Source organism: Canis lupus, chromosome 32 (assembly GCF_011100685.1).
Source record: "Canis lupus familiaris isolate Mischka breed German Shepherd chromosome 32, alternate assembly UU_Cfam_GSD_1.0, whole genome shotgun sequence".
Lineage (NCBI taxonomy): Eukaryota > Metazoa > Chordata > Mammalia > Carnivora > Canidae > Canis > Canis lupus.
The window spans coordinates 5,490,760-5,515,682 of NC_049253.1; the positions used below are offsets into that span (position 1 = coordinate 5,490,760).

At 35.5% G+C, this 24,923-nt stretch overlaps 1 protein-coding gene across 1 annotated transcript in view; it reads left to right on the forward strand.

Annotated features, from left to right (window-relative positions):
* The window catches only part of NDST4 (N-deacetylase and N-sulfotransferase 4), a 252,753-nt gene that overhangs the window by 202,683 nt on the left and 25,147 nt on the right, over window positions 1–24,923 (forward strand). Inside the window, exon 6 of the mRNA XM_038581779.1 lies at window positions 8,227–8,409. Within this exon, the coding sequence (XP_038437707.1) occupies window positions 8,227–8,409 (183 nt within the window). The remainder of the gene's footprint in view (window positions 1–8,226; window positions 8,410–24,923) is intronic.

Genomic DNA, 24,923 nt, shown 5'->3' on the forward strand with positions numbered 1-24,923 from the left:
TACTATCCCACTGTAGGCAGACCAAACCAATGTGAATTATACCAGCAACCCAAAATTATTTTCTATATTTTCTGATTTATGCAATAAATGAAGACTCTTGGGATAATATTTTAATCACTATCTCTTAAGTCTTACACTGTTTGGCATTATTTCCTTCATTAAACTTGCTCCAAATTAAAAACAAAGGTCTAATTTTTTTTGCACACCCAAGCAAGTCTTCCTTTTAATAGACAAAGGTATAGGATGTTAAAACAACTAAAAGAATAGTAATTAATTATAAATGCCTGTGGTGGTGCACATTTACATGAAACCACACTGAAAGTCACATGGAACGAGAGCCTCCTTTACTTAGGGAAGTAGCCTGAGCAGGAGATCAATAGCTAGAGTTTAATCTGTGGATATTTAAAGACATGAACTAAATCATTCCTAGTAGCTTACATTCTCCCTGTCCATCTGACCTACAGATGGTAAGATATGTTTGATTTTGGAGATTTTTTGTGCTTCTTTTTCTTTCCTTCCTTCCTCCCTCCCTCCTTTCCTTTCTTCCTTCTTTCCTTCTTTCCTTCCTTCTTTCTTTTTTTCCTTCTCCTTCTACTCCTTTCTAAGAATAGGTCTTAGAGAAATACATTTTGAAAAGTCTGTTAAAGTCAAATGTGTTTCTTTAAGATTGGAAGATTGGAGTTAATTTCTAGTTCTATGACACATTTCTATTAAGAAATAGCTTAATCTTTTGAAATGACATAATAATTTTTCTTCAGTATATATTATCTTGAAATGTTCAGAGCCAACCTTAATTGAAATGTACATGTGTATAGAGATGTAGATATTGCAATATTGGCTTTTATTTTGTCCGTTTCTAAAAATATATAAAAATATGTAAATGAAATGCTATTAGAAAAATTCTAAGAAAAGTATTCTATGGAATGTTGTTAGTTTTACCTTTCAGATTGTTATAAATAAAATCTACTAGGTAATTAAAATGATAAAAAGAGAGAAAGCAGGAAATACAAGGAAGTTAGATGAACTTATTGCCAAAGTCTTTGGCAGAGCCTTATGTGGGAAAGAGCACTGATTCTGAATTCACATGCCCTAACTTTGACCACTGGATTTTCTGGGATTCCCTATAATCTCACAAAGATCACTTGAACCCTTTGGTCCTCATTTCCTTTTTTTTTTCTAAAATAGGATGGTTTTTTAGTACCTAATCAAACAATACAACAGAAGAGAACATAGGACCATATGACAAAGTTATATAAATAAGTTAAGACTATGATTCAACAACATAGTGCATTAAAGAAGATCAACCATTAACCAATTATTCAGTTTGTGTTACATTTTTTAAAAAATAAAATGGCATATCTCAATAGTGAATTCCAAGCTAATGATGGTCTTTTAGATTGAATGGCAGAATAATATATTAGGTTTGAGTAAATATTCCTTACTTTTGGTATCTAAGAACATAGATGTAAACATTTACCGAGTTATTAGTTGCCCAGGACGTAAAAGGTATTACTTGAGGTGCTTAAAATTATTGCACAAGGGTTATGTTGTGTGTGTGTGTGTGTGTGTGTGTGTGTGTGTGCTTATCTTAAAAAGTCTTGTGCTGTGGCATGAGCACAGGGCACGCTGCCTTAAAATGGGGTATATTTCTTGTTCTGTGAAGCAATGGTTTCTTTCTATATTTGTCATAACATATTTTCTTTGTGTGTATGTTTGTCATGCGTATTTAAATTGAAAAATATCTAGTGATATCTGGGTGGCTCAGAGGTTGAGCATCTGCCTTTAACTCTGGGCATGATCTCAGGGTCCTGGGATCGAATCCCACATCAGGTTCCCTGCATGGAACCGGCTTCTCCCTCTGCCTGTGTCTCTGCCTCTCTGTCTCTGTCTCTGTCTCTCTCTCTCTCAAAAATGAATGGATAAAATCTTTTTTTAAAAAATTGAGAAATATATTGACATTCAAATTGGTAATGTCTGATACTCTCAGACTGACACTGAGTATCTCCTGTGTGGTTCCAGCCTATATTCAAAATAAAATAAAGACACAAATTGCTTTTTATAAGAAAAATATGAGTATAATGCCAAAGCCTATCTGATGGGCCATCAGGGATGTCTTCCCCTATATTTAATCTATCTTCACATTTTATGAGAACTAAAAGCCTAATCAATAATTTAACAAGCTAATGGGCATATTTTTAAACACAATGGAATCATTCTGAAAAGAGGCACACCAGCAGGGCTACAAAAGCAAAGATGGGAACTAACTGCTAATATTGAGTGCTTATCTTAAAAAGTCTTGTGCTGTGGCATGAGCACAGAGCATGCTGCCTTAAAATGGGGTATATTTCTTGTTCTGTGAAGCAATTGTTTCTTTTCATATTTGTTATAACATTTTTTCTGATGAACCTGTATCTGACTACTCTGTAAATGATTTGCTTTTAAATAGTACAAGGCACAGAACTAATATCCAAATACTTAATGTCCACTTCATGTAAAAATGTATGCTTTAAAAAATGATTTGAAATTCTAATTTAAGACACTGTATCAATATTCTAGCTATGGATATTAACATCTATACAATTTACCATGACATTCTGTTTGTCATACACGTAGGAAAAGCAAGGAAGCTATTGGAAGTCTGCAAATATTTTAACTCAATTTAGAGGAGGTTATTGCTTCAATTTATGAGTAAAAATTAGGCCTTTGTGTTTGTATTTTATTTTTCTCTTTTTTCTTTCTCTGTTATTTTGGATGCTAGTAACTTCTTAAGAGGCAAAGTAAAATGATATACAAAACAACAAATTGTATAACTTGCAACTAAACACTCAGGATGACAGCCACTTGCCCACATTTATATAATACTTTTCCATTTGTCACAATGACAGTACTTTTGCCCATATTTGAGGATTATCCATAGAGTTCAATTATTTTTCTCCAATTCCTTATTATCAAGATTTATATGTTACTGTATTTAAAGCCTCTCTTTTCCTTAGACTGTAGTTACATCATTAAATGGATTTATTTCACAGGCAATGATCTCAGGTTTGGTGGAAGCATATTGCATCTAGCATTCGGAAAAGCTGCTTTATGTTTCTAATGAATAATTAGACTACGAGAATGCTTTAAAGTTTGGTTTTCAATTTTACACTAGATAAAAGGAAGAAATTAGACTTGTTTCATGTTGGTTGTAAGGGAGTAAAAAAGTTGCGAGTTGAGGGAGGGACATAAGTAGAAGTGTCAGAGGCAATGGAGAGGCAACCCAGAGGCTACTTGACAGAAGCCATGGCACCCAGACCTCAGGGACTCCCTGGGAGGCCTGCTGCAGTCAGCCCACTACAGACGTTAGCACTTGATATCTTATTCTTAAACTCATTCATTGAACATGATGTCCTTGCCTGTCTTTGTGACATGAGAGATAAAGCTCTGCTTGTCTGAATCATTGTGGATCTCTGAGCTGCAATCCTGTGAGGTACAGTGAGTTGCATCTATAAACATTTGCACCAGTGGAGCATAGTCATACCTTTTCTAGATGATGCTTTGGGGAGTACTGAGCAAGAGTATCCTTACTGTATAAGTACAAAAATAACACTCTAAATAAATAAATAAAAGGACGGGATAAGCAGAGGCACAAACACCGTTGTGTAAAAAATAGTAGCAATAAATCACTAGCCTGTGAAAAATTAATTTGCTATCATTTCATATTGCACATTCTTTAACTTCCCTTATTTATGCTTTAAACCACATCTATTCCTAATTTATCTTATTCTCCCTACACTCTCTGAAAACAAGCCATTTGTCCAGCAATACAAAAACTAAAATGTTCTGCGTGCACAATAGGTGCTTTTAGCAAGTCAGATATGCACAGTTAAGCTGCGCTTGCAGAATTTCTCTTCTGAAAGTGTGGTCAATTGACCATGTACCAGCACTAACTTGTTTCTAACCAGTAAGGCAGGTAAATAGGCTGTGCCGTAGAACAGTGACCACAACCATCATGGCCAGGACACTCTTTCTATTCTCAGCAAAGGGACATTAAAATGTAGAAGCATATCTCAGCTTAGAACCACACAACAACTCCAGACTCTGCTTCCCTCTAAAGGCAGATTTTCCATTTGCCCTGCATTAAGTTTGATACTTCCATTTAGAAAGCAAGGCTTGTTTTCCTAAGAAAATTCTGGATAAATGGCTTAAAACTAATCTGGGACAAAAATCTTTTAAAGGCATTATGTTGATACCCCAATGAAATGATAATATACATCTGCCCACAATATAAAAATAATCTTTATGGTACCCTTCAAATAGTATTCTTGTTTATAATTTTGTCAGATTTTAGACACTAGCAGGTGCCTTAAAGTTCCATCTTAAAATAATAATGCTAGAGGGCAGGTGGTAGATTTCTAGGACATTATTATATTTCTTCAGGCATTAAGCTGGCAGCCTGGTTTTCATAATAATTTCAGTCCTGAGAAACTGTAATTATCCTGAAGCACACTACTTACACTGTCTTATTTCTTAATTATAATGGTGACATGAGATAAATGCATACTTATTGGGATCAAATGCATATTATTTTGTGGTGATTATAAAGAAGTTCTCATGACAACAATTGCAATTATATGGTCATCAACTACTGATACTATGTTATGTTCTAGAAACTCTGTAATTAAGTCCTGCCAACAGGACACTTCCTATTTGGAAGAAAAAGAAGAAAAAAAAAGCTTAGAGAGAGAGAGAAGTTGGCCAGTGTAAAAATCACTGACAGACATAGATAGATAACCTGAGTCTGTTCCAATGATTCACATGAATCTCAAATAAGGACATTGTATCAACAAACATTTGGGGGATTAAATTTAAATTTCTATCTAAACAAGCTATGTAAAGAATCTTCTTTGAAATAGCCTTTCTCTTTTCTGACCTTTAGAATAAAAAGCTTTGAACACACCCCACAGGGGAAAAATGGACTGGAAATATGATAGGAGTGATATTGCCTTCAAAGATAAATCTGCAGGCAATCAGTAATATTCTTTCAAATACTATAATTCATCATTTTAAAAGTTTTCATGTGGTCACCTGGGTGGCTCAGTGGGTCAAGCATCAGCTCAGGTCATGATCCCAGAGTCCTGGGATGAAACTCCCTGCTCCGTGAGGAGCCTGCTTCTCTCTCTCCCTCTGCCTACAACTCCCTCTGCTTGTGTTCTGTCTCTCTCTCTGTCAAACAAATAAATAATATAGGGCAGCCCGGGTGGCTCAGTGGTTTAGCGCCGCCTTCAGCCTCGGGTGTGATCCTGGAGACCCAAGATCGAGTCCCACATTGGGCTCCCTGCTTGGAGCTTGCTCCTCCCTCTGCCTGTGTGTCTGCCTCTCTCTCTCTCTCATTAATAAATAAAAAACATTTAAAATAAATAAATAGTATATTTTTAAAAGTTAAAAAATTTAAAAATAAAAATTTTCATGTAAGATTCCAAAAATAATTTATCTTGTCATTCCAATTTAAAAGAAAGAAAGAAAAAAATCTTTAAGTTACCAAGATGCTGCTTACATAGATTTTTCCACTTTTTCTCTAGACAGATGTCTTTGCCTTTTTTTTTTTTTTCCAAAAAAAGGCAAAAGGAAAAAAAAATGATGGATGTCAAACTCTATGTATTAAATTGTTTGGGTGAAGGTGTCAGGTATATCATGTATCAAATCTGGAAATCAAATGTCCTGGGTTTAAAATTCTGCTCTGCCTTTGACTAGATGTGGGACTTGGACAAGTTACTTAACAATACCTCTGTCTTCATCTGTAAAAAGGTACAGTAGCTGTTCCTCTCATAAGAATTATCTGTTAAAGGATTTCATGTATGTAAAGAGCTTAGATTCATGCCTTGCTCATAGTAAGCACTCTATACTTTTTAGGCATTATTTTATGTTATAGAGGGATATGAAGGACAGTGGGCCAAGCTCTCCCACTTTCCTTCTCACCTTCAACCATGGTGAGAAGAATCTCTAATCATTTTAATAGGCTTTCCTTAGAGAATTTGTTTTACCATTCTAATACAGCAAATGGAAAGAAATTTTTTTTCCAAAGTAAAAAGGGCATTCAATGAACCTGATAGCTTTAAACTTATAACTTATTCTGACAATACTTTGTCAGAGTATTGTTTTATTTTTATTTTTTTAAATTCTGGAACAAGTTATGCCTTTCTGTTTTCAACACAAAAGGTATCCTCTTTGGACATTTACAGTTATCCAATGACATGTAGGATCTTGGGCTCAATAGTTCTGCAGTGTATGACCTTTATTGCATGGCTAGCATTCTAATCAGGCTGCAATGACATGATATTGGAATGGTTGCTGCAAACCTGTTTTTATTTTCAAAATAGTTCAAACAACCCAAATAAGCACACCAAGAAACATAAACCCTCTTTAAAAAGTCAATTAGCATCCATAAAAAAGTTAGCCATGAAACACTTGACTTTCTATATTTTGACCTGTGGGTATTATTTTTCTGGTTAATTTCATATGTTATATTTTTTTTAATGTTATTATTTCTAACCTTCTCTTACTGTTACTTTTCTAATGAAGTTAATAAAGTACTTAATTATAACATGTTAATTTCACTGAACTATTTATAGTTCTAAATAATAAGTAATAAAATAAATTTTTGAAATACATGCAAATATAATGAGATTGAGGAACAAGTACAAATACTGTTTAGGGTAGAAAATTATCAATTTCCTTTTTATGACTTGCATTAGTCATCTCTACGTTTAATCTCTACAATTTAGATCAAGAATATACAAATTATCCTTCATTTAATATTTTAAAATTCCAACTACAATCCCTGATGGATTATCAGGAAATATCAGATTATATCTGTGATCACATTCAAAATTTTTGTTGCTGTTTTCAGAGCAATCAATCTGGATTTTACTTCTTCCTAGTCTCTAATATACAAAAATACAATACCAAAATGCTATGAAATTTTTAGAATTAATATAGAGATAGGAAATATTGCAAAATTGGAAGAGTTCTTTGGCTGAATGCAATCAGTTTCCATGCAAACATTAACAATTTCTTTATTGCAGTAAAAAGTCTTCATTAGACCTTTGAGTCTAATTCCAATTTAAAAAAATCTAATTCTAGTTCAGCCTATTTACATATCTAAACCAGATCTGGAGCAATTGTTTTATTTTAGAACTAGTCTAATTCTGATTCTTCACTAGCAAAGAAGATATTAGATTATTGGGTTTGATGATGGATATGTTGATTCTAGAATGGGGAAAGGAAATTAACACTATACTTTTAGTGAACAGTGAAGGGGAAAAAAAACCAATTTGAATTTCCATTTTAATAGTGAGTTTAAGAGTGATTTTAAAATAGAAGTCAAATGTGTGGCTTTTCACTTGTGCTAATCTGTGCAAACTGCCATAGGAAGATACCACAGACTGGGTGGTTTAAACAACAGACATTTATTTTTCTCACCATGTTAGATGCTAGAAATCCATTAATTGAGGTGCCAGAAAATTTAGCTTCTGGTGAGAACTCTCTTCCTGATCTGTAGACAGCAGTCTTCTGGCTGTGACAGAGGGAGAGAGATGGGGGGTCGGGGGAGAAGAAAGAAAACATAGAGAGACAGAGGGAGGAGGAGAGAGAGAGAGAAAGGGAGGTAAAGGGGAAGTGAGATGGAGAAAGGAGGAGAGAGGATGGGAGCAGGGGAGAGAGGATAGAGAGAGAGAGTACAGATATTTCTTCTTCTTACAAGGGCTCAAGACCTATCGGGGCACCTGGGTGATTGAGTTGGTTGAGCTCTGCCTTGGCTCAAGCCAAGATCTCAGTGTCCTGGGACCTAGTCCTGCATCAGACTCCCTACTCAGTGGGGAGTCTGCCTCTCGCTCTCCCTCTACTGCTCCCCCTGCTTGTGCTCTCCTGTTCTCTCTGTCAAATAAATAAATAAAATCTTAAAAAAAAAAAAAAAAAGGCCTGTCAAGATTAGGGTCCTGCTCTTATGACCTTGTTTCACCATGATTACCTTCCTAAAGCCCCAATCTTTGAAAAGTCACATTGGACTTTATGATTTCAACATATAAATTTGGGAGGAACACTGAAATTCAGTTCATAACACCACGTAAAATGATAATTGTACTTCTCATGAAATTACAAGATTAGATGAGGTCCTATCTAGAGCTTCTATGCCCTTTTTGAACTTAAGTATGTTATATTTTATGGTCACTTTTATTTATCTTTCAGATCAGCATTTTCATGACCCATTTGTCGAACTATGGGAATGACCGCCTAGGGTTATATACCTTTGTGAACTTGGCCAACTTCGTGCAGAGCTGGACCCACCTGAAATTGCAAACTCTGCCTCCAGTACAACTAGCACACAAGTACTTTGAGCTCTTCCCTGAACAAAAAGACCCTCTTTGGCAGGTAATGCTAAACATTCTCTCTGTAAGGAAGGAAAGAAAACACTGCCTAATTTGTATTAGGAGCTCTGTTGGAGGTATTAAAACTGACATTTAACACAAGGTGCTTTTTTATTCAATAGTTTCATTCTCTTTAAGAACATTTTTTTAATGGATTAAGTGTACTTTTTGTTTTTCTGGGGTGTTGGTTGGTTGGTTGGTTCTGAATTTTTGCTTTGAGAATGTTGTTTTGTTGTTGGTGTCTTCTCGGTGTTAATCGTTTTGACTCCCATTTAGTGTAAGCATTAACTGGCAGTAAAATGATTAGGCACTGGACATCTAGGGAGATAGAAACCAAGAGCAGTCTTAATCTAAGACCCTCTAGGTAAACCCTGATATGTATGTGTAAACACAGTATAAATAAAAAGAGAAAAGCAATTTTTTTATCATGCTTTTACAGATTCTGTCTTTACTATGTCTTCAAGTTTCTTTTAATCTAGCTAATCTTTCACTAGAACTAGATCTATTGGGAAAAGAAAAATTGCCAGTTTTAGGATTGTTTTTACAAATAATTCAACTTCATGTAGGAGCTACTGAGCTTCAGTATATGAAAATGTAAACTATTTGCTTCTTAGCAGTTATCTAGGAAAATGCTACCTCTCAGTTTCTTGGTTCTTTATGCATTACATTACATTGACCCACACAATCAATAAGCAGGCTGCAGGGAGCAAATCACATAGTTCCCTGCTAAGCAGTTGGTAGAGAAGTAACATCATCAGTACTGAGAAATCACCGTGAAACAGACTGTTTACCATCCTCTCTCTCTCTCTCCTCAAGACTCTGTGTTTCTCTTTGTTCTGTAGTTCATGTTACATGCTACTCTGTGTCTATACAGTCAGGAATTCATCCATCACATATTTATTGAGCATCTACTATGTGTAAGGCAAAGCGAGTTGCTTTAGGGAATGCAAAGAATAAAACATAGTATTTTCTCTCAAAGTCAGGGAAGGGTTTCCTTGCTATTCTTATTCACTAATGTATATTTCAAAGTGTGCTTTAAAACTGCTACAGTGAGTCATACTTTACTCTGATAATTTATTCAGGAACTGCACCGTTTGTATTTATGTTGAACTACACATTTTAATTCTTTCACCTTTCTAATAAGTTGCTTGACCATCTATATGTCTGGTGTCTAACTTAGATAAATAGATGAAGACATCATTATCATAGTGTATATAATCATACCAAGTAGCTGCTGGATTTCATAAAGGCAAAGTATAAATGGTATTATTCAAAAGTGCTCACGCACTTATAAAATTGATAAATCATTGATAGTAAATCAATTCTTTTCTCAAACATGTTTATTTATGAGATATCTATAATTCATGGTATGGTAATAATAAAAAGTATCCAACTTAACAAAGGTTGCAAACAGTTAACATGTAAAAAATGAGTCAATAGTCCCATGCTCTAATCTTTCTTTTCCTTTAGAGGCAGAAATTTTATTTTAGATGAAGGATTTGTATCTCTTATGGTTGTGTGAGTTTTTTTTTTATTGAGAATTGTATTTATTGGTACCACTTCAATATGAGCGACACTATTCCTTTTGGTAAGGAGTAAATATAATCAAAGATACACCAGCTCTGGGGCACCTGGGTGGCTCAGTTGGTTAAGCATCCAACCCCTGATTTCAGTTCAGGTCATGAACTGAATGAAGGGTGTAAGATTGAGCCCTGTGTGAGGCTCTGCACTGGGCATGAAGCCTGCTTAAGACTCTTTTGCTCCTTCTCCCTCTGCCCTTCCTTTCTCTCCCTCTGTCTCTCTCTCTCTCTCAAAAAAGAAAAAAAAAAGATAGAGATACATCAGCTCCAATATGATTTGGTCAATTTGATGATTCTAAATATTGATTGAATTTTTATTAAATATGAAATACTGTGTTAGTTGATTGGGGGTGTAAACGAAAAACAGGAACAGAAAATAAACTATTTCTTAGAGAACTGTATCATTTTGAAGATATAAGAACATAAATGTATATAAAACATTTGTAAGTGCTAACAATTTTGAATAGCATCATAGAGGTAAATTCCTAGGTAGTTCTTAATAAATTATGGAATTAATCAGAAAAGGCTTCAGGGTTCATGAGTTTTTGTTACTGCTGTTGTTATTTATATGTTTAGCAATTTTAATATATATTATTGAAATAGCTTACTATAAAAGTACTTCAATAACTTCGTAAACATTTACTTTCAAAAATCCCATTTTATCAAGTAAATTACATGGTTTCTTTTGATTGAAAAATAAAACTGCAAGAACTTCTCATTAAAGTGCCATATAGTCTCAAATATGTTTAAGAAGGAAAACAAGAAATAGAAAGCAGAAGAGCAGTTAAGTTCAAGAGGGAATTATTCAGGTATGTGAGATTTTGAGAACATTTAACTTATTGAAGCAAGGCTGATAAACTTTGCCAGTCATAAACCAAGTCCATGAGACTGCAAACGGTTAAATAGAGATAAAATGCATAATAATGTCTGAGTCCCTTTCCCTGGCGGTTATCTCTTCTTTCCATATTCATATTTATAATGACAAACAGAGCAGCTGTAAGCATTATCATCATGTTCTTTAAACAATATGAATTTAATTTAACAAAAAAAAAGCGTATAAGCATAACCAGCATTAATTAAATGTTTTGTAGCCCACTCATCACAGCCCTACAGAGTTAGGATAGATTAGTATTATGTGTCTGTCATTGTTATACATTATCAAAATTCAGATACTTTTTTGTGTTTCTCAGCACGCCTTATTTAGTGTATTTCACTTTTAAAAAGTAAATCAACTGTTATTTTTCTCTAGATTTTTAATTCACACTTTTTTTATTACCACAAATAAAAATAAACATGAATAATGGTGATCTTCACATCTATTTAGTTTTCTTTGGTTCTTTATGTAAATTTTCATTAGCACCAACTACCATATATGTGAAACTGCTTTGTCACCTAATTAAAAAGTGCAATATAAATATCTATCAATGGATAGCATGGTAAGCTCAACACAGAATGTGCCTGCGTTCTCTTCACTGGAAGCTGATTTTTTCAAAGCTATTAAATGTGAGAATATATGCTGAGGACACATGTGGAACTCTCTTCCTAAAGTTTATCCTACTTGGTGTAGTCCCTAGTGGTAAGACTCTTTAAAGTATTCTCACGGGTTCCTGTTAATTCATATCCCTTTTTGTTTTGGAAGAATAATCACTATGAAGCATGGAAGAATAGGATTTCCCCTCCCCCCTCTTTTTTAAAACTCTCATTATAGAAACTCAAACCACAACATGGAGGCATTTAGAAGGTCAGATTTTTGCACATTCGCTAATCGATGCTTTTAAGCTCTCAAGCTGTCAGGTTAGCTCAGCCTCAATCTTCACGCAGCCACTCCAGACTCTCACTATCAACAAACATGCCAAGCATGATGTGGATTTCTGCTTGCCTGTGTGACCAAGGGAATGCTCAAAGAGCTGCAGTTTCTTTCTCTACATGCCAGTATCCCCAGGATTAAAGAAGTAGGAAAGAAAATCACAGGGTTCTAACCTGAGGAGGTTAGCACCTTTGTTGACTCTAGCTGTGAAATCATCCAACTCCAGCTTAGAAATGATGAGATTTGGACATCTGTGACATAAACAAATCCCAAAGTCTAGCACCATACACACTGTAGGTTCTATTATTATAATGTCTGTTAAAGGAATAAATAAATTCTACCACAGAGAATTATAGATTATAAGAGCAGGAGAAGAAGTTAGAGACATCCAGCCCAGCATATTTATTTTAGAGAAGACATAGGTGACACCTTGGGAAGTGAAATATCTTGTTCTAAGTCACTAGGATTATTATGGACAAGTCAGGAGTAAAGCTCACGTTTTCTTATTCCGACTCCAGTGTAGTTCCAGCCACACATCAAGATGGTAGTTTTACATTCAGAAAAATAAATCTACTGCTATTATCAACCCTCTCTGTAGGATGAAATTTCAGGCATACCTTGTTATTTTAGAAGAATCTGGTGATGTATTCAGAGTGAATTTGTTTGACCTACACTTTTGAAGTACCTACATAATAGAAAGGTCTTTGCTTTCATAGAACTTACAAACCATAATAGCTCTTAGTTATGTGAACAAAATGATATTATAAGTTTGTTTTCATATTTATTCCTCTTTTCTACTCTCTACCTTATTTATGACTCTATTATTGCACTTACAATATGGTCTTGCAGACACTTTTGCCTGTCATATACCAGCTCATGCAAACTTTAAGATGTGAGAATATGTTTATTCATGCTTGTAACCTAGAACCTAGCACAGTACCATAGCTACTGTCATTAAAATCTCCTGAATGAGGGCAGCCCCGATGGCCCAGCGGTTTGGCGCCACCTTCAGCTGGGGGTATGATCCTGGAGACCCAGGATCGAGTCCCAGTCAGGCTTCTTGCATGTAGCCTTCTTCTCCCTCTGCCTGTGTCTCTGCCTCTCTTGCTCTCTGTGTCTGTCATGAATAAATAAATAAAATCTTAAAAAAAAAATCTCCTGAATGACTAAGTGAAAGCAGAGGTATGTGCACAAGAAGTCAAAGTGGCACACTTGTTTCTTAGAAAACAGTAGGGATCCAAGAGAAGAAGTAGGGATCCAAGGGAAATAACCTCAAAAAGCACATACAAGTCAGTTGGGAAATCTTTGGATACTATCAGAGTAATCTGGATGTGACTGGCAACAAAGAGCACGTATGTGTAAGTTCTGAAGATGAGTAAAGTAATTAAAAAAAAAAGGATTAACCAATAACGTTTATACCAGAAACCTTTTTTCCAGGACAGGTAAGAATAGGGAGATACTAATATTAGGACAATAATCCAGCCATGAGAGAGGGAAACCCTGAGTAGCATCATGGTTGGGAAAAAAGTGGGACCTTTGAAGAAGTGGTAGTTGTTTGTGAGACACTGAGATAAAAGGAAAACTGATCTGCAAGTAATCACCCCACAGCCAGGAAATAAGAGTTCTATAATTTATTATTTTTTATTTCCATTTATTCATCTTTTAGCCTTTCCAGTGAAATAGCCAGAATAGTTTTTTATCACTTCATAGATGGCAGAGTAGAGGCATTGACATTATCATTATCTTACATATTTTTCCCTAATCACACTTTGAATTAATGTATTTGTTATATATATCTTCCTAACTCAGGCTAGTATTTAAACATTTCAAGAATACTTCCCAAATATGTAGGTAATTCCTCATGATTTTATTTTTTTAAGAGTTTTAAAAATTTATTGAGAGAGGCAGGGGAACATGAACACAGTGGGGAGGAGCAGAGGCAGAGGGAGAAGCAGACTCCCTGCTGAGCAGGAAGCCTGATGTGGGGCTTGATCCCAGGACCCTGGGATCATGACCTGAGCTGAAGGCAAATGCTTAACTGATTGAGCCACCCAGGGGCCCCTAATTTTTTAATTTGAAAATGAAGTACTTCCCTATTTGGCTATATAAGGCTATCAGACATGCTGACATCCAGAAATGGTGAAATAAGTCATGGATTTTGCGTTTCCTGTCAAATAGTTGCAAATATGATCTCATCACGTGTCAAATTCCCCATACAAATAACTTAGTGAGGTTTAGTAATAGAAAAACTACTTGTAGGGACACCTAGGTGGCTCAGCGGATGACCGTCTGCCTTTGGCTCAGGGTTTGATCCTGGGGTCCTGGGATCGAGTCCCACATCAGGCTCCTTTCAGGGAGCCTGCTTCTCCCTCTGCCTGTGTCTCTGCCTCTCTCTCTGTGTTTCTCATGAATAAATAAAAAAAAAAAATTCAAGGAAAAAGAAAAATTACTTGTAGTAGTGCCATAAAATAAATAATAAAATAAAATAAAATGCTATATATACTTTCATCCTTTCTGAATCAAAATCATTATAAAACATAGAGTTTGCAGACCTAATCCAAATATAACAACAAAAAACCCTGAATCTTCTGTGTTTGTGCCCTATAGATATGTCCGATAACTTATGTTGTACTGGAATACACTATATTAGGCCAACCTATTAATAAGAGTTTTAAAATACATTTTTAACTGAGTTGGCTATCCAGATTCTCTGACAGGATATTCATAAAACCATAAATAATAACACAAGGTACTATATGCAAGAATATGCAGTCATCTGTTTGAATATACTCAGAGTTTCAGAGTAAGCCTCTCATCTCCTAGGGTCAATTTTACTACAAAAATATTTCATGTGAAACTGCCAATGGTATCAATTTATTTAAATCAACATGGGTATAATGTGGTGACAAGTGCATAGATGTTTAAGGTAAATCAGAGGTCCTTTGTGCTTAAAGCAGCTTTCATGGAGCTGTTACCTCAGACCCGCACAGGACCACCGGTCCTTTTCAACCCATTCCCACCCTCAGAAGTAGGCATTTACGCTTCTCTGTCTTCAGACTACTTTAGAAGGAAAGTTTGGTTAAGAAATCAAACTATAAGTGTTACAGGAGTTCTGTGGAGAGAGCATTCATTATAAATCAGTGTGCACTCAGAAAAGAAAGGCTTTTCCAAGGAGTTGATGGCTAGCTGGGTTTTAGGTAGTGTGCAGAGCAGAGTCAAGCTTTGTAAAGATGGTGTGTGTCTCAGAGTTTCTCCATAAGGATTTGCTGATTGAAACACTGAGGATAAACATCCATGGCCTATTAAAATTCCTCATCAGTATATGTGAATTGTATTAGGCTTAAATGACATTGAGAAACAAAAAATTGAAAGTCACCCGCCTGTGTAAAACAGATTGGAAAAGGATTTTGTTTTAAAGACATGTACATGGCAAAACTTGGTAAGCAGGAGAACTTTTGAAACGACACCACCAGATAGGAAGCAAGAAGTGTAATTTTAAAAGAAAAGCAAATACATCTTTCATAGCATTCTCCTTTAAACAGTGAGGTCAAAACAGCAGAAGGCAAGCAGAGAGGAAATGAAGAGGAAACCAATAACCTCTGAAACTTTTGTAATTAACAAAATAATCCTATCATGACCACTGGGCATTTTTAAGGTCCGCTATTAAAGTCTAGATATGTCCAAGTTATCTGGAATAGGCACATGAGAGGGGATAATCAATCTAATTGATAATTCCATGGTGTCCTTGTCAGTGAAGGATGTGGAGAAGCAATGAGCAAAGCAGATTTTTAGTAGAGAAAAGGCAATATAGGTAGGAATAACTAGATCTAAGGAGAACAAAAACTATTTTCGTGTATTCTATACAAATATGAACCTCACTGTGATTTTTCAAATATGTATTTTAGCATGATTATGAATTTGAAAATTTTACTTAATTGGAAAGGAAGAATCTGGGTTTTCATCAGAATTTACTCCCCTTTCTAAGACTGGTCCATCACCTCAGGGAATCTTCTCTCCACTTCTCTTTTGTCTACTTAAAAGTAAATCGGCCTCACCTCATCATATATTCTCTGTACAAAACCACCTACATTCCCTTTACCTGGGTTACAGCTGAGTTACATGCATTTTTACCAGACAGGCAGTGTAACTCTAAAATGCCTAAAGCAATTTTAACTGAAGGGTTTTTGTTTTTTTTTTTAAGTTTCAATATATCTCTACTGCTAAATAATTAAAACAGTAAATTATTGTTTATGGCAGTTTCAGATATTCAGGGAACAATCAAATTAGAAAATGAAAGAGTATAATTGCTTTATAATTTCCTGACTTTTGAAATTAAAATAATAGCAATGGAACCAAGTATGAAAGTGCAAAAAGATGCTTTGCTTTTTCTTGGAAAGACCCTTTGACCCTCATAATCACTGTCAAACCCTCTTTCTCTAAATCTCTCTCTCTCTTTCTCTCTCCCTCTCTCTCTCTCTCTCTCTCTCTCACACACACACACACACACACACACACACACACACACGTGCACGCAATATTTAGATGCAGAGACAACCCCAGCTTTGGATTCCAAATTTGAAACTGACTTGCTGTGTGACCTTCTGCAAGGCCTAAATAAAACACCTTGCATCTCAGCCCCCTCAGGTGTAAAGAAGGGATAATGATATCTATCTTGCCAGGTTGCTTGAGGATTAGAAATAATCTATGCCAAGCAAGTGCCTGGAATATAGAAGGTGATCAATAAAGGTTAGATATTAAGTTAACTGTTATTCAAATAATTCAGATGATAGAAATAAAGTCAGAGTAGGACAAATCTAAACAAACATTTTCAGAGTATAAAATAGGTAATGCAAACATCCTGTTAATTAAGTTATGATTAACAGACACAAGGGGAAACATGCAGTAAAAGAGGTGAAAGAAATAAAAATGGGCATCTGGAAGGTCTTAAAATAGCATAACATAGAAGGAATGCAGTTATAAAGACAGGCAATCTGCCTAGATTGAGGTATACAAATGCCACCAACTGTAAAATACGAACAGGAAAAACGGTAGTGTAAATTGAATTGTTAGCAGTAAAAGCATTTCGAACAGCAAGTGTTGTAACAGCATCCAGGTAATTTTGTTTGATAGTTTACTTCTATCAGTATAATTTCTGGGGAAAGCACAACAAGAAATAACTAGTGTCTTTATCTACCAAAAAATGGCATCTTTACCCAAGTTCTGTATGTTAAAGAAAACTCTTTTCAAGTCTTATTTTAAATTTGCCCATTTCTGTGAATGTTTTATTTCACTGGTTTTGCATGCAGAAATCTGAATGGCAAAGGCATGTGTACTAAAGTAAAGAAAATAAGTGGCCTAGTTGAACACAGAGAACCAGAAAGATCTCACAAGAGACCCTTTCAGCAGTGGCAGTGAATAATTGTTCAGTTTGTTCATCTACCTTTGCTAAGCATAAAGTAACCATTTGAGCAAATGAATTGAGCATTTAATCTGAGATTTGTTCTTCATTGGGTTATGTGTGAGGAAACTTGATAAGTGTAGGTCATGGGAACCCTTATCCAATGGTTTAATATATAAAATACAGTTGAAAACTAAAGTTCTTTACAGAGGAAGCAGTTAAATAATATGAGAATAATGTTTAAGATATAAAATGATGACTTAAGGAAATAGCAAAAACTAGCTTCTGGGGCCCCCATGAAAAACATCATTGGAGATTGCAGACATGTTATTTTTGTGGGAATTTTGGAAGTATAATGTCTGCACAGTTCCTATCATGTTAGTTTTCAAACATATATCAGAATCTGTCTATGCCTATTATGAAAGACTTACTGTGCCTGTCTCAAGTCATTCAACCTGTATTTATCAAGCACCTGTTACATATTATATTAGACAGACCTCTTCAAAGAACTTACATTCTACTTGATACAGAATTATTATAAATGCATTTTATATGTAACATAAAATTACTGTAAACACATACTTGAATAGAATAACTTCAGGTACTGAAATATAATGAAAAAAAAAAAATAACCAGAAGCTATCATAGAAAGACAGGAGTGGGAGGAAGTGCTTTGATCTGGTCATCAGGGAAGGCCTCTTGCATAGGGTGATATTTCAGTTCAGACCTGAGTGATGACAAGTGCTAAAACAATAAATTGGATGAATGCAGGAGCCAGACAGGAAGCATACTCAAAAATAAATTGAGTTGGGATTACATAGGGGTCTTTGGGTCTGGTAGGACAATCTATATTCTCAAGTTTGCCTAAAGAAACTCTAAGCTATTTCCCTATCAGGTAAGTCATACATTCCAGGAATCTAGTCACCAAACTGAATTTGTCCTGAGAAGGGGTAGCCATCTTAGGGTCTAGGGTTCTGACAGTAGACCAGGAAGTCTGCTCTCAGGATGGATATCTATAATAAACCAGTCCATCAGCAACAGTATCTTCTTTCTGTTCCTTCAACTGACTAATCTGGACAAAGAAAAAAAAAGGGGGAGTCGCTAACATGGGAATCACATAATAATCACTCTCTTTTACAGAGAACAATTTAATTACTTAAAATATATTAACTCCCTTAATATCCTCAATAATCATGTGAGGTAGATACCATCAATCATTATTTTCTTGATAAGGAAACTAGGGCCCAGAGAATTTAGGAAAATTCTGTAAGACACAGAGCTCCTGAGCTCACACTCTTAACAACCCCTGAGCTCACACTCCCTCCTGAGCTCACAGTCTTAACAACTGGGCTATGCTAGCCCTCTAAAATAAATAGGGAAGGTTATTGGGACATATTAGCTTACAGTAGACTAATAATCTGTGAGATTTTTATTATGGATTGGTAAAAAGAAATAAGAGCATTCCACAGAAAAATAAATTGTGTAAATAAATTTCAAAGAATCAGGTGCAGACATGAGCATATCTATAAAAGTGAATACAGTGTAGTTGAAACATTAAGTTGGTTTGGGCAATTATATTTTTTCTTTTTAATTGAAGTATAGTCGTCACAGTGTTACATTAATTTCAAGTATACAGCATAGTGATTCCACAAGTCTGTGCATTATGTTAAGCTCACCACAAGGTTAGCTACTATCATCCTACACTATTACAATACCATGCTGTGCCTTTTATTCCTGTGACTTATTCATTCCATAACTGCAAGCCTATACTTCTCACTCACTCCCTTTCACCGATTTTTTCCCACTATGCCAGCAGGCAAGCATCTATTCATTCTTTATATTTATGGGTCTGTTTCTGCTTTTTTGTTGTTCATTTTATTTTTTAGATTCCACTTATAAGCAAAATCATATGGTATTTGTCTTTCTCTGATTTACTTCACTTAGCATAATACCCTCTAGATCTAACCATGTTGTCACAAATGTCAAAATCTCATTATTTTTTATGACTTGGTAATATTCCATTGTATGTACATGCCACATATTCTCTATACATTCATCCATCAATGGACACTTAGGTTACTTCCATATTTTGACTACTGTAAATAATGATTCAGTAACCATAGAAGTGCATATATCTTTTCAAATTAGTGTTTTTGTTTTCTTTGGGTAAGTACCCGGTAGTGGAGTTATTGGATCATACAGTATTTCTATTCTTACTTTTTTGAGGACACTCTATACTGTTCTCTACAGTGACTGTACCTATGTAATTACATTCCTTCCAACAGTGCCTGAGGGTTCCTTTTTCTCCACGTCATCACCAACATTTGTTATTTCTTGTTTTGGATTTCAGCAGTTCTGACAGGTGTAAGGTGATAGCTCATTATCACTTGATTTGCGTTTCCCTGATAATGAGTGATGTTGAACACCTTTCCATGTGTCTGTCTATTGGCCACCTGTATGTCTTCTTGGAAAAAGTGTCTGTTTAGGCCCTCTGCTCATTTTTTAATCAGATTTTTTTGCCGTTGAGTTGTATAAATTCTTTATATATTTTTATATAAACATATTATCATAATTTCATTTGCATATATCTTCTCCCATTCAGTAGATTGTCTTTTCATTTTGTTGATCGGTTTCTTTGCTATGCAAAGACTTTTTAGTTTGGTGTAGTCAGAATAATTTATTTTTGCTTTTGTTCCCCTTGCCTGAGGAGACATATCTAGAAAAATGTTGCTAAGGCCAAAGAGATTACTGCCTGTTTTCTACTAGAAATTGTATGGTTCCTGGACTCACATTTAGGTTCTTAATACATTTTGAGTTTATTTTTATGTAGCTACTATCAATTAACAACATGTTAATTCAGAGCATTGCTACTCAAAGTGTGGTCCGTAAACAAATGGGCTTAAACTGTTTGTTGCTGATTTTCCATGAGATAAGAAATTTGTGCCAACATGTAAATCAACTATATCACTGAGCACACTGGCTGCTTCAGCTGGAATTTTGTTTTTTACTTATAGCAGGATGTTCTTATTGAAGTAAGCAGTTCAATAATTCACATTCTGACACAAGTTCCTTACCTTCTTGTAGATAAGTCCTTTGAAACACGTTGACTTAGTGAACAGGCAAGATTACTATAATGATGACATTCCAAACAGTAAATTGACTGAATAAAATAGATATGTATTACTCACTTATACAACTGTCTAAAAGTGGGCAGGCCACTTAGGAGAGTTAAGACAGCTCTATTCCACATGGTCATCCAGTGCCCCAGGTCAGCAGTTATTCAACATCTCCAAGTCCAAGGCACATGCTATAATTGTAGCCATTTTACAGCTGATAGTTGGTAAGAAAGGGGAAATCTAGGGATAGTGGTTTTATCTTTACATAGATACTTTACATCATTTTGCCTTTTTTTCCTTTGGACTGAAATGATTCATATGAGGAAAGCTTGATTCAAAGTGTGAAACATAGTCTCTAGCTGGAAATTTACAAACTGTGCAAAATAAGGAATGTTTTATAGCTGAAGGACTAGATAGTTTACCCCTCTCTGCCATAGTGAAAATTATGATTAGAGAACTAAACTGAAGCTAGACTATTGAGGATTTGAGATTTAACACTAAATAAAATAATGGCAGAAAATTAAAGACACTGGTAAAAATAAAATAAAAATTCAGTTATTATGCAAGAAAAAATGTGAAGTTTATTTGCTTGTAATTAACTCCTTTTATTACAGTTTCTACAGATGAATTCATAGAAAAACCCAAGATGTATAGCCTAACTTTTCCAAAATGAATTCTCATATAACACAGTTGTCTTTATATGATATTGGTCTTTTTATATTACACTCCACTCTTGTTCCAATGGAAGATGGGGATGGAAAATGCATTAGGATCAAGTCTGAGATAAGAAATTTTGCCAAATGATTTATTGAAGAGATGCTCTCAGGAAAAACCTATAAGGGAAAAGGTGAAACAGGAAAGAGAAGAGGAAACAGCCCATGTGGGACAGAGGAGGAAAATCCATACTCTGAATATGAGTGAGCAGAGGTTAGGATGAATCACTGCCTTTTTCAAAATGGAAATGTCCAATATAATCAATTTTCCACTAAGTGGTAGGATAGTGCTATTTCTGGGATTTAGAACTGGTCTGTTACTGACAAGTCAGATATTCAACAGTGGCTGTAACTAGAGCAGACTTAGAAGAGAGAAGCCCATGAACGGCATCCATCTTGCTATTGTGGCTTCTCAATTCATGAATCCATTACTTCAGCAATGGGTTAACCAAGGATAGAGGTTAGGTGACAAGTGGGAATTTTGGGAACTGGCTGAGTCATTCTGTCCACTTGGTTGTTTAGCATTTCTACAGTGAATACTCTCTGGTGTACATTAATGTGCAGTACAAGTTCGTCACACTTTTTGGTCACTGTCATGGGTCCATCCACTTTTCTTTTCCCTAGAATTATAAGCCCTTATATTCCCAACCGGCTCCTTTAAGTCCCTTGCAAATCATGTCACCACTGTCTGTTATAATCTTATGTTGCCCTACTAGTCTACCCATAAAAAAAGGAGATGACCAGGAACATTGCCCAGAACTCTGTTAATAGGAAGTTTTCCCTTAACCACTGGTTTTTAGGAACCTCTCTGAATGGGGCTGCAGTGCAACAGCAGTCCACTTTAGCCCCCTGCCAACATATGAACCAACCTGTCCACTAACCAAGCTTGAGTTTCCCCTCTCTTCATCAGCAGAATATAGGGGGCCTTCTGTGAAACTATAGGAATGAGCTGATATAGAGGTATTATGTCACCTAACAGTAATAGGTGACATAAAGGTCTGGGCCACTCATTTGTAAAGCTTACTTGTAGCCTTTGGATCAGCTTGAGATCAATCCCAGACACACCACTCCCATCTTAAAATGCATTGCTACTGGGTACAGATGAATTTAGGATTTGGTGGATCTGCCAATACTCAGCTTATGATGGCCAGTTATGGCCACACAATTAATTTGAAAATTCACGGCAAACACTATCACTTCTAGGGCTCAGTAGAATACCAGGAGTAGATACCAGTTTGAATGATCTGCTGCAGGTGGCACACCTTACTGGAGAACTTTAGGGGTGTACATTATGATTCTCCTCTGGGGCTTGACCAAAACTCTATTTGGCATCCTTTCATACCATAGATGCCATAGTGCCATAGATCTGGCCCAGTTGTATGATCCAAGTGGAAGGGCTGCTTGTACCTCGGTCTTAACTCTTGCAGGACTCTTTCTTGTTCTGGGTTCCACTCAAAACTAGCAATTTTCTGCATCATCCTGTCAATGACACAGAGCAGTATTCCTTAGTGCAATAAAATGCTGCTTCCCAAACCCAAAGAGGCCTATCGAGTTATATTCTTCTTTCTTAGTAGTAGGAGTCACGAAGAACAAAAACAGACTTTTACTTTGGTGGGGAGGTCTCATCATGCTCCAGAACCCTGGATCTTGAAAAACCACCAAAGGTGGTAGGTCTGGTAGATCCCTGAAACTTTTACTGGCTTTTCTTCCACCCTCTGGAGTGCATATGTCTTCCTAAGGCAGCCAGAATACTTGACACTTGTTACCTACCAGGTACAATTAACATCATGTCATTAGTACAGTAGACCAATGTTAAGTTCTGTGGAATGTCAAGATGATCTAGGCCCTTTCAGTCTATATAATGACACCAAGGACAAACAGCTTTGAAAATTATCTTTGAGAAAAATATTAAAATATTATTTTGAGGAAAAAAAATATATTTAAATAATATTTTTCTCTTCCTTTAGTGCTTTGTGTCTTCTTAAAAAAAAAAAGCTTCAAAGCAAGAAGGGAGGAGACTAAACAAATTAAGTAATGAGAATTCAAATGAACTAGAGGGTTTAATTTGGCATTCTTTAATTGAACTTTGGAAGTTCAACTGTGGTAAGCATTTCTTGATGGATCTCCTATTTTTAATTAGAAAAATTTATACTCTGGGATCCCTGGGTCGCTCAGTGGTTTAACGCCTGCCTTTGGCCCAGGGCGTGATCCTGGAGTCCCGGGATCGAGTCCCACATCAGGGTCCCTGCATGGAGGCTGCTTCTCCCTCTGCCTGTGTTCTCTGCTTCTCTCTCTCTCTTTGTATCTCTCATGAATAAATGAATGAAATCTTTAAAAAGAAAAAAAAAGAAAAATGTATACTCTGTGCTGGAATGCAATGTTGAGAAGTCTATGATTTTACAGCACTTGTATTTGGCAAAATGGTCAAAAGTGTCATAATTAAAGGCAATTTATCTGACAAGTTTTAACTTGAAAAATATTCATCAAAGAAAGATACTCCAAATGGAAAATAACTGTGGAATATTTGGTCTCTAATATTTGAACATTTCAATATGGAAAAAAGCTACAATTGGAAATAACAGAAACAAATTTCCTTTAACAGAATTTACTCTTGCTTACTTCAACTCTATAAAGAAAATATTTCCCCCGTTAAAAATTTAGTGGTCTATAGAGGAGAGTCGATTGAAAGTATCAACATTTTCAAATTTATTAATCATGAATGGAACTTTGAAAAAGATTGCAAGCAATTTTATGGAAAAATAAAACATAATAGGATCACACTGAAAACAATCATTCTTTAGTGGAACTTTTCTGACATGGTATTAGAAAAAGATGTGGTTAAAGAAACTGATTAAAGTACACAAATATGAACAGGGGGCTCCCTCCAGGATCCCAGATCAGTACCTCAACTGAAGGCAGACACTTAACCTACTGAGCCACCTAGGCACCCCTAGTACCGTAATTCTAAAAGCATAACTCATTGGCTTTACTTCTTCAACCATAAATAATTAGTCATGTCATTTGTAATACTTGGATAACAAATATATAATTATAATTATTTTAATGCCTAACATGATTTTAGACAGAATTTAATTTGTGAAAATTATTTTAATATATTATTTAGTTTAACTATAATAAAACCGTTATTTGTCAGTCAATAAGTATTTTTAAAATGTATTATTTTCATTTAATGGCTCTTTTAATTCTCAAAAGTGTCATGATTTAGATAATAAACGTGGGTCAGTAAAATGAAATGCAAGAAGAATGGAATAGGAGAAGGTTAAGATGGAGATAAAATTGGACCTATGGATATGTTGGGCCTGGCATTTCCTCACCACCATCTATATAGCTATCATACAAATGCAATTTAAACTATTGGTTAAGAGCTCAGGAGGGAGATACAGCCTAGAAATGTTGATCTACATGGCATCAGCTTATAGGGTACGGCCAAACATTAGGATTTGTTAGAATAGTACATAGTATGTGAAAAGAAAAGGAAAAGTTGGCCAAGTCTGGAGTTCAAAAATGAGCCTCTAGCCTCTAGGGAAAAAGAAATAGGAAAGATTAGGGGAGAGCTCAGATATCTGAGAAACTATGGTCAAATGAGATTAAGACAAGTAAAGGCTCCAATATATAGATATTTAACATAAATCCAGAGATGGAATGGAATCTCAGCAGTTAGAACCTAGCCAAGTTTCAGAAAAGGATGACAACAAGATCAACTTAATGCTGAGCTCTAGCTTTGGAGCTAGGAAAGGAAGGAAGGTGCCATTGGAGGTAGGAAAGGAAAGGAAGCTGCCAATTTATAAGGAAACAGGAAATCAGAGAACCAGAACCAAAGCAGAGTCTAACTCCTAGTTCTAGGATATTAGGCAAGGATTTGATCCTGTCAGAACACAACCAG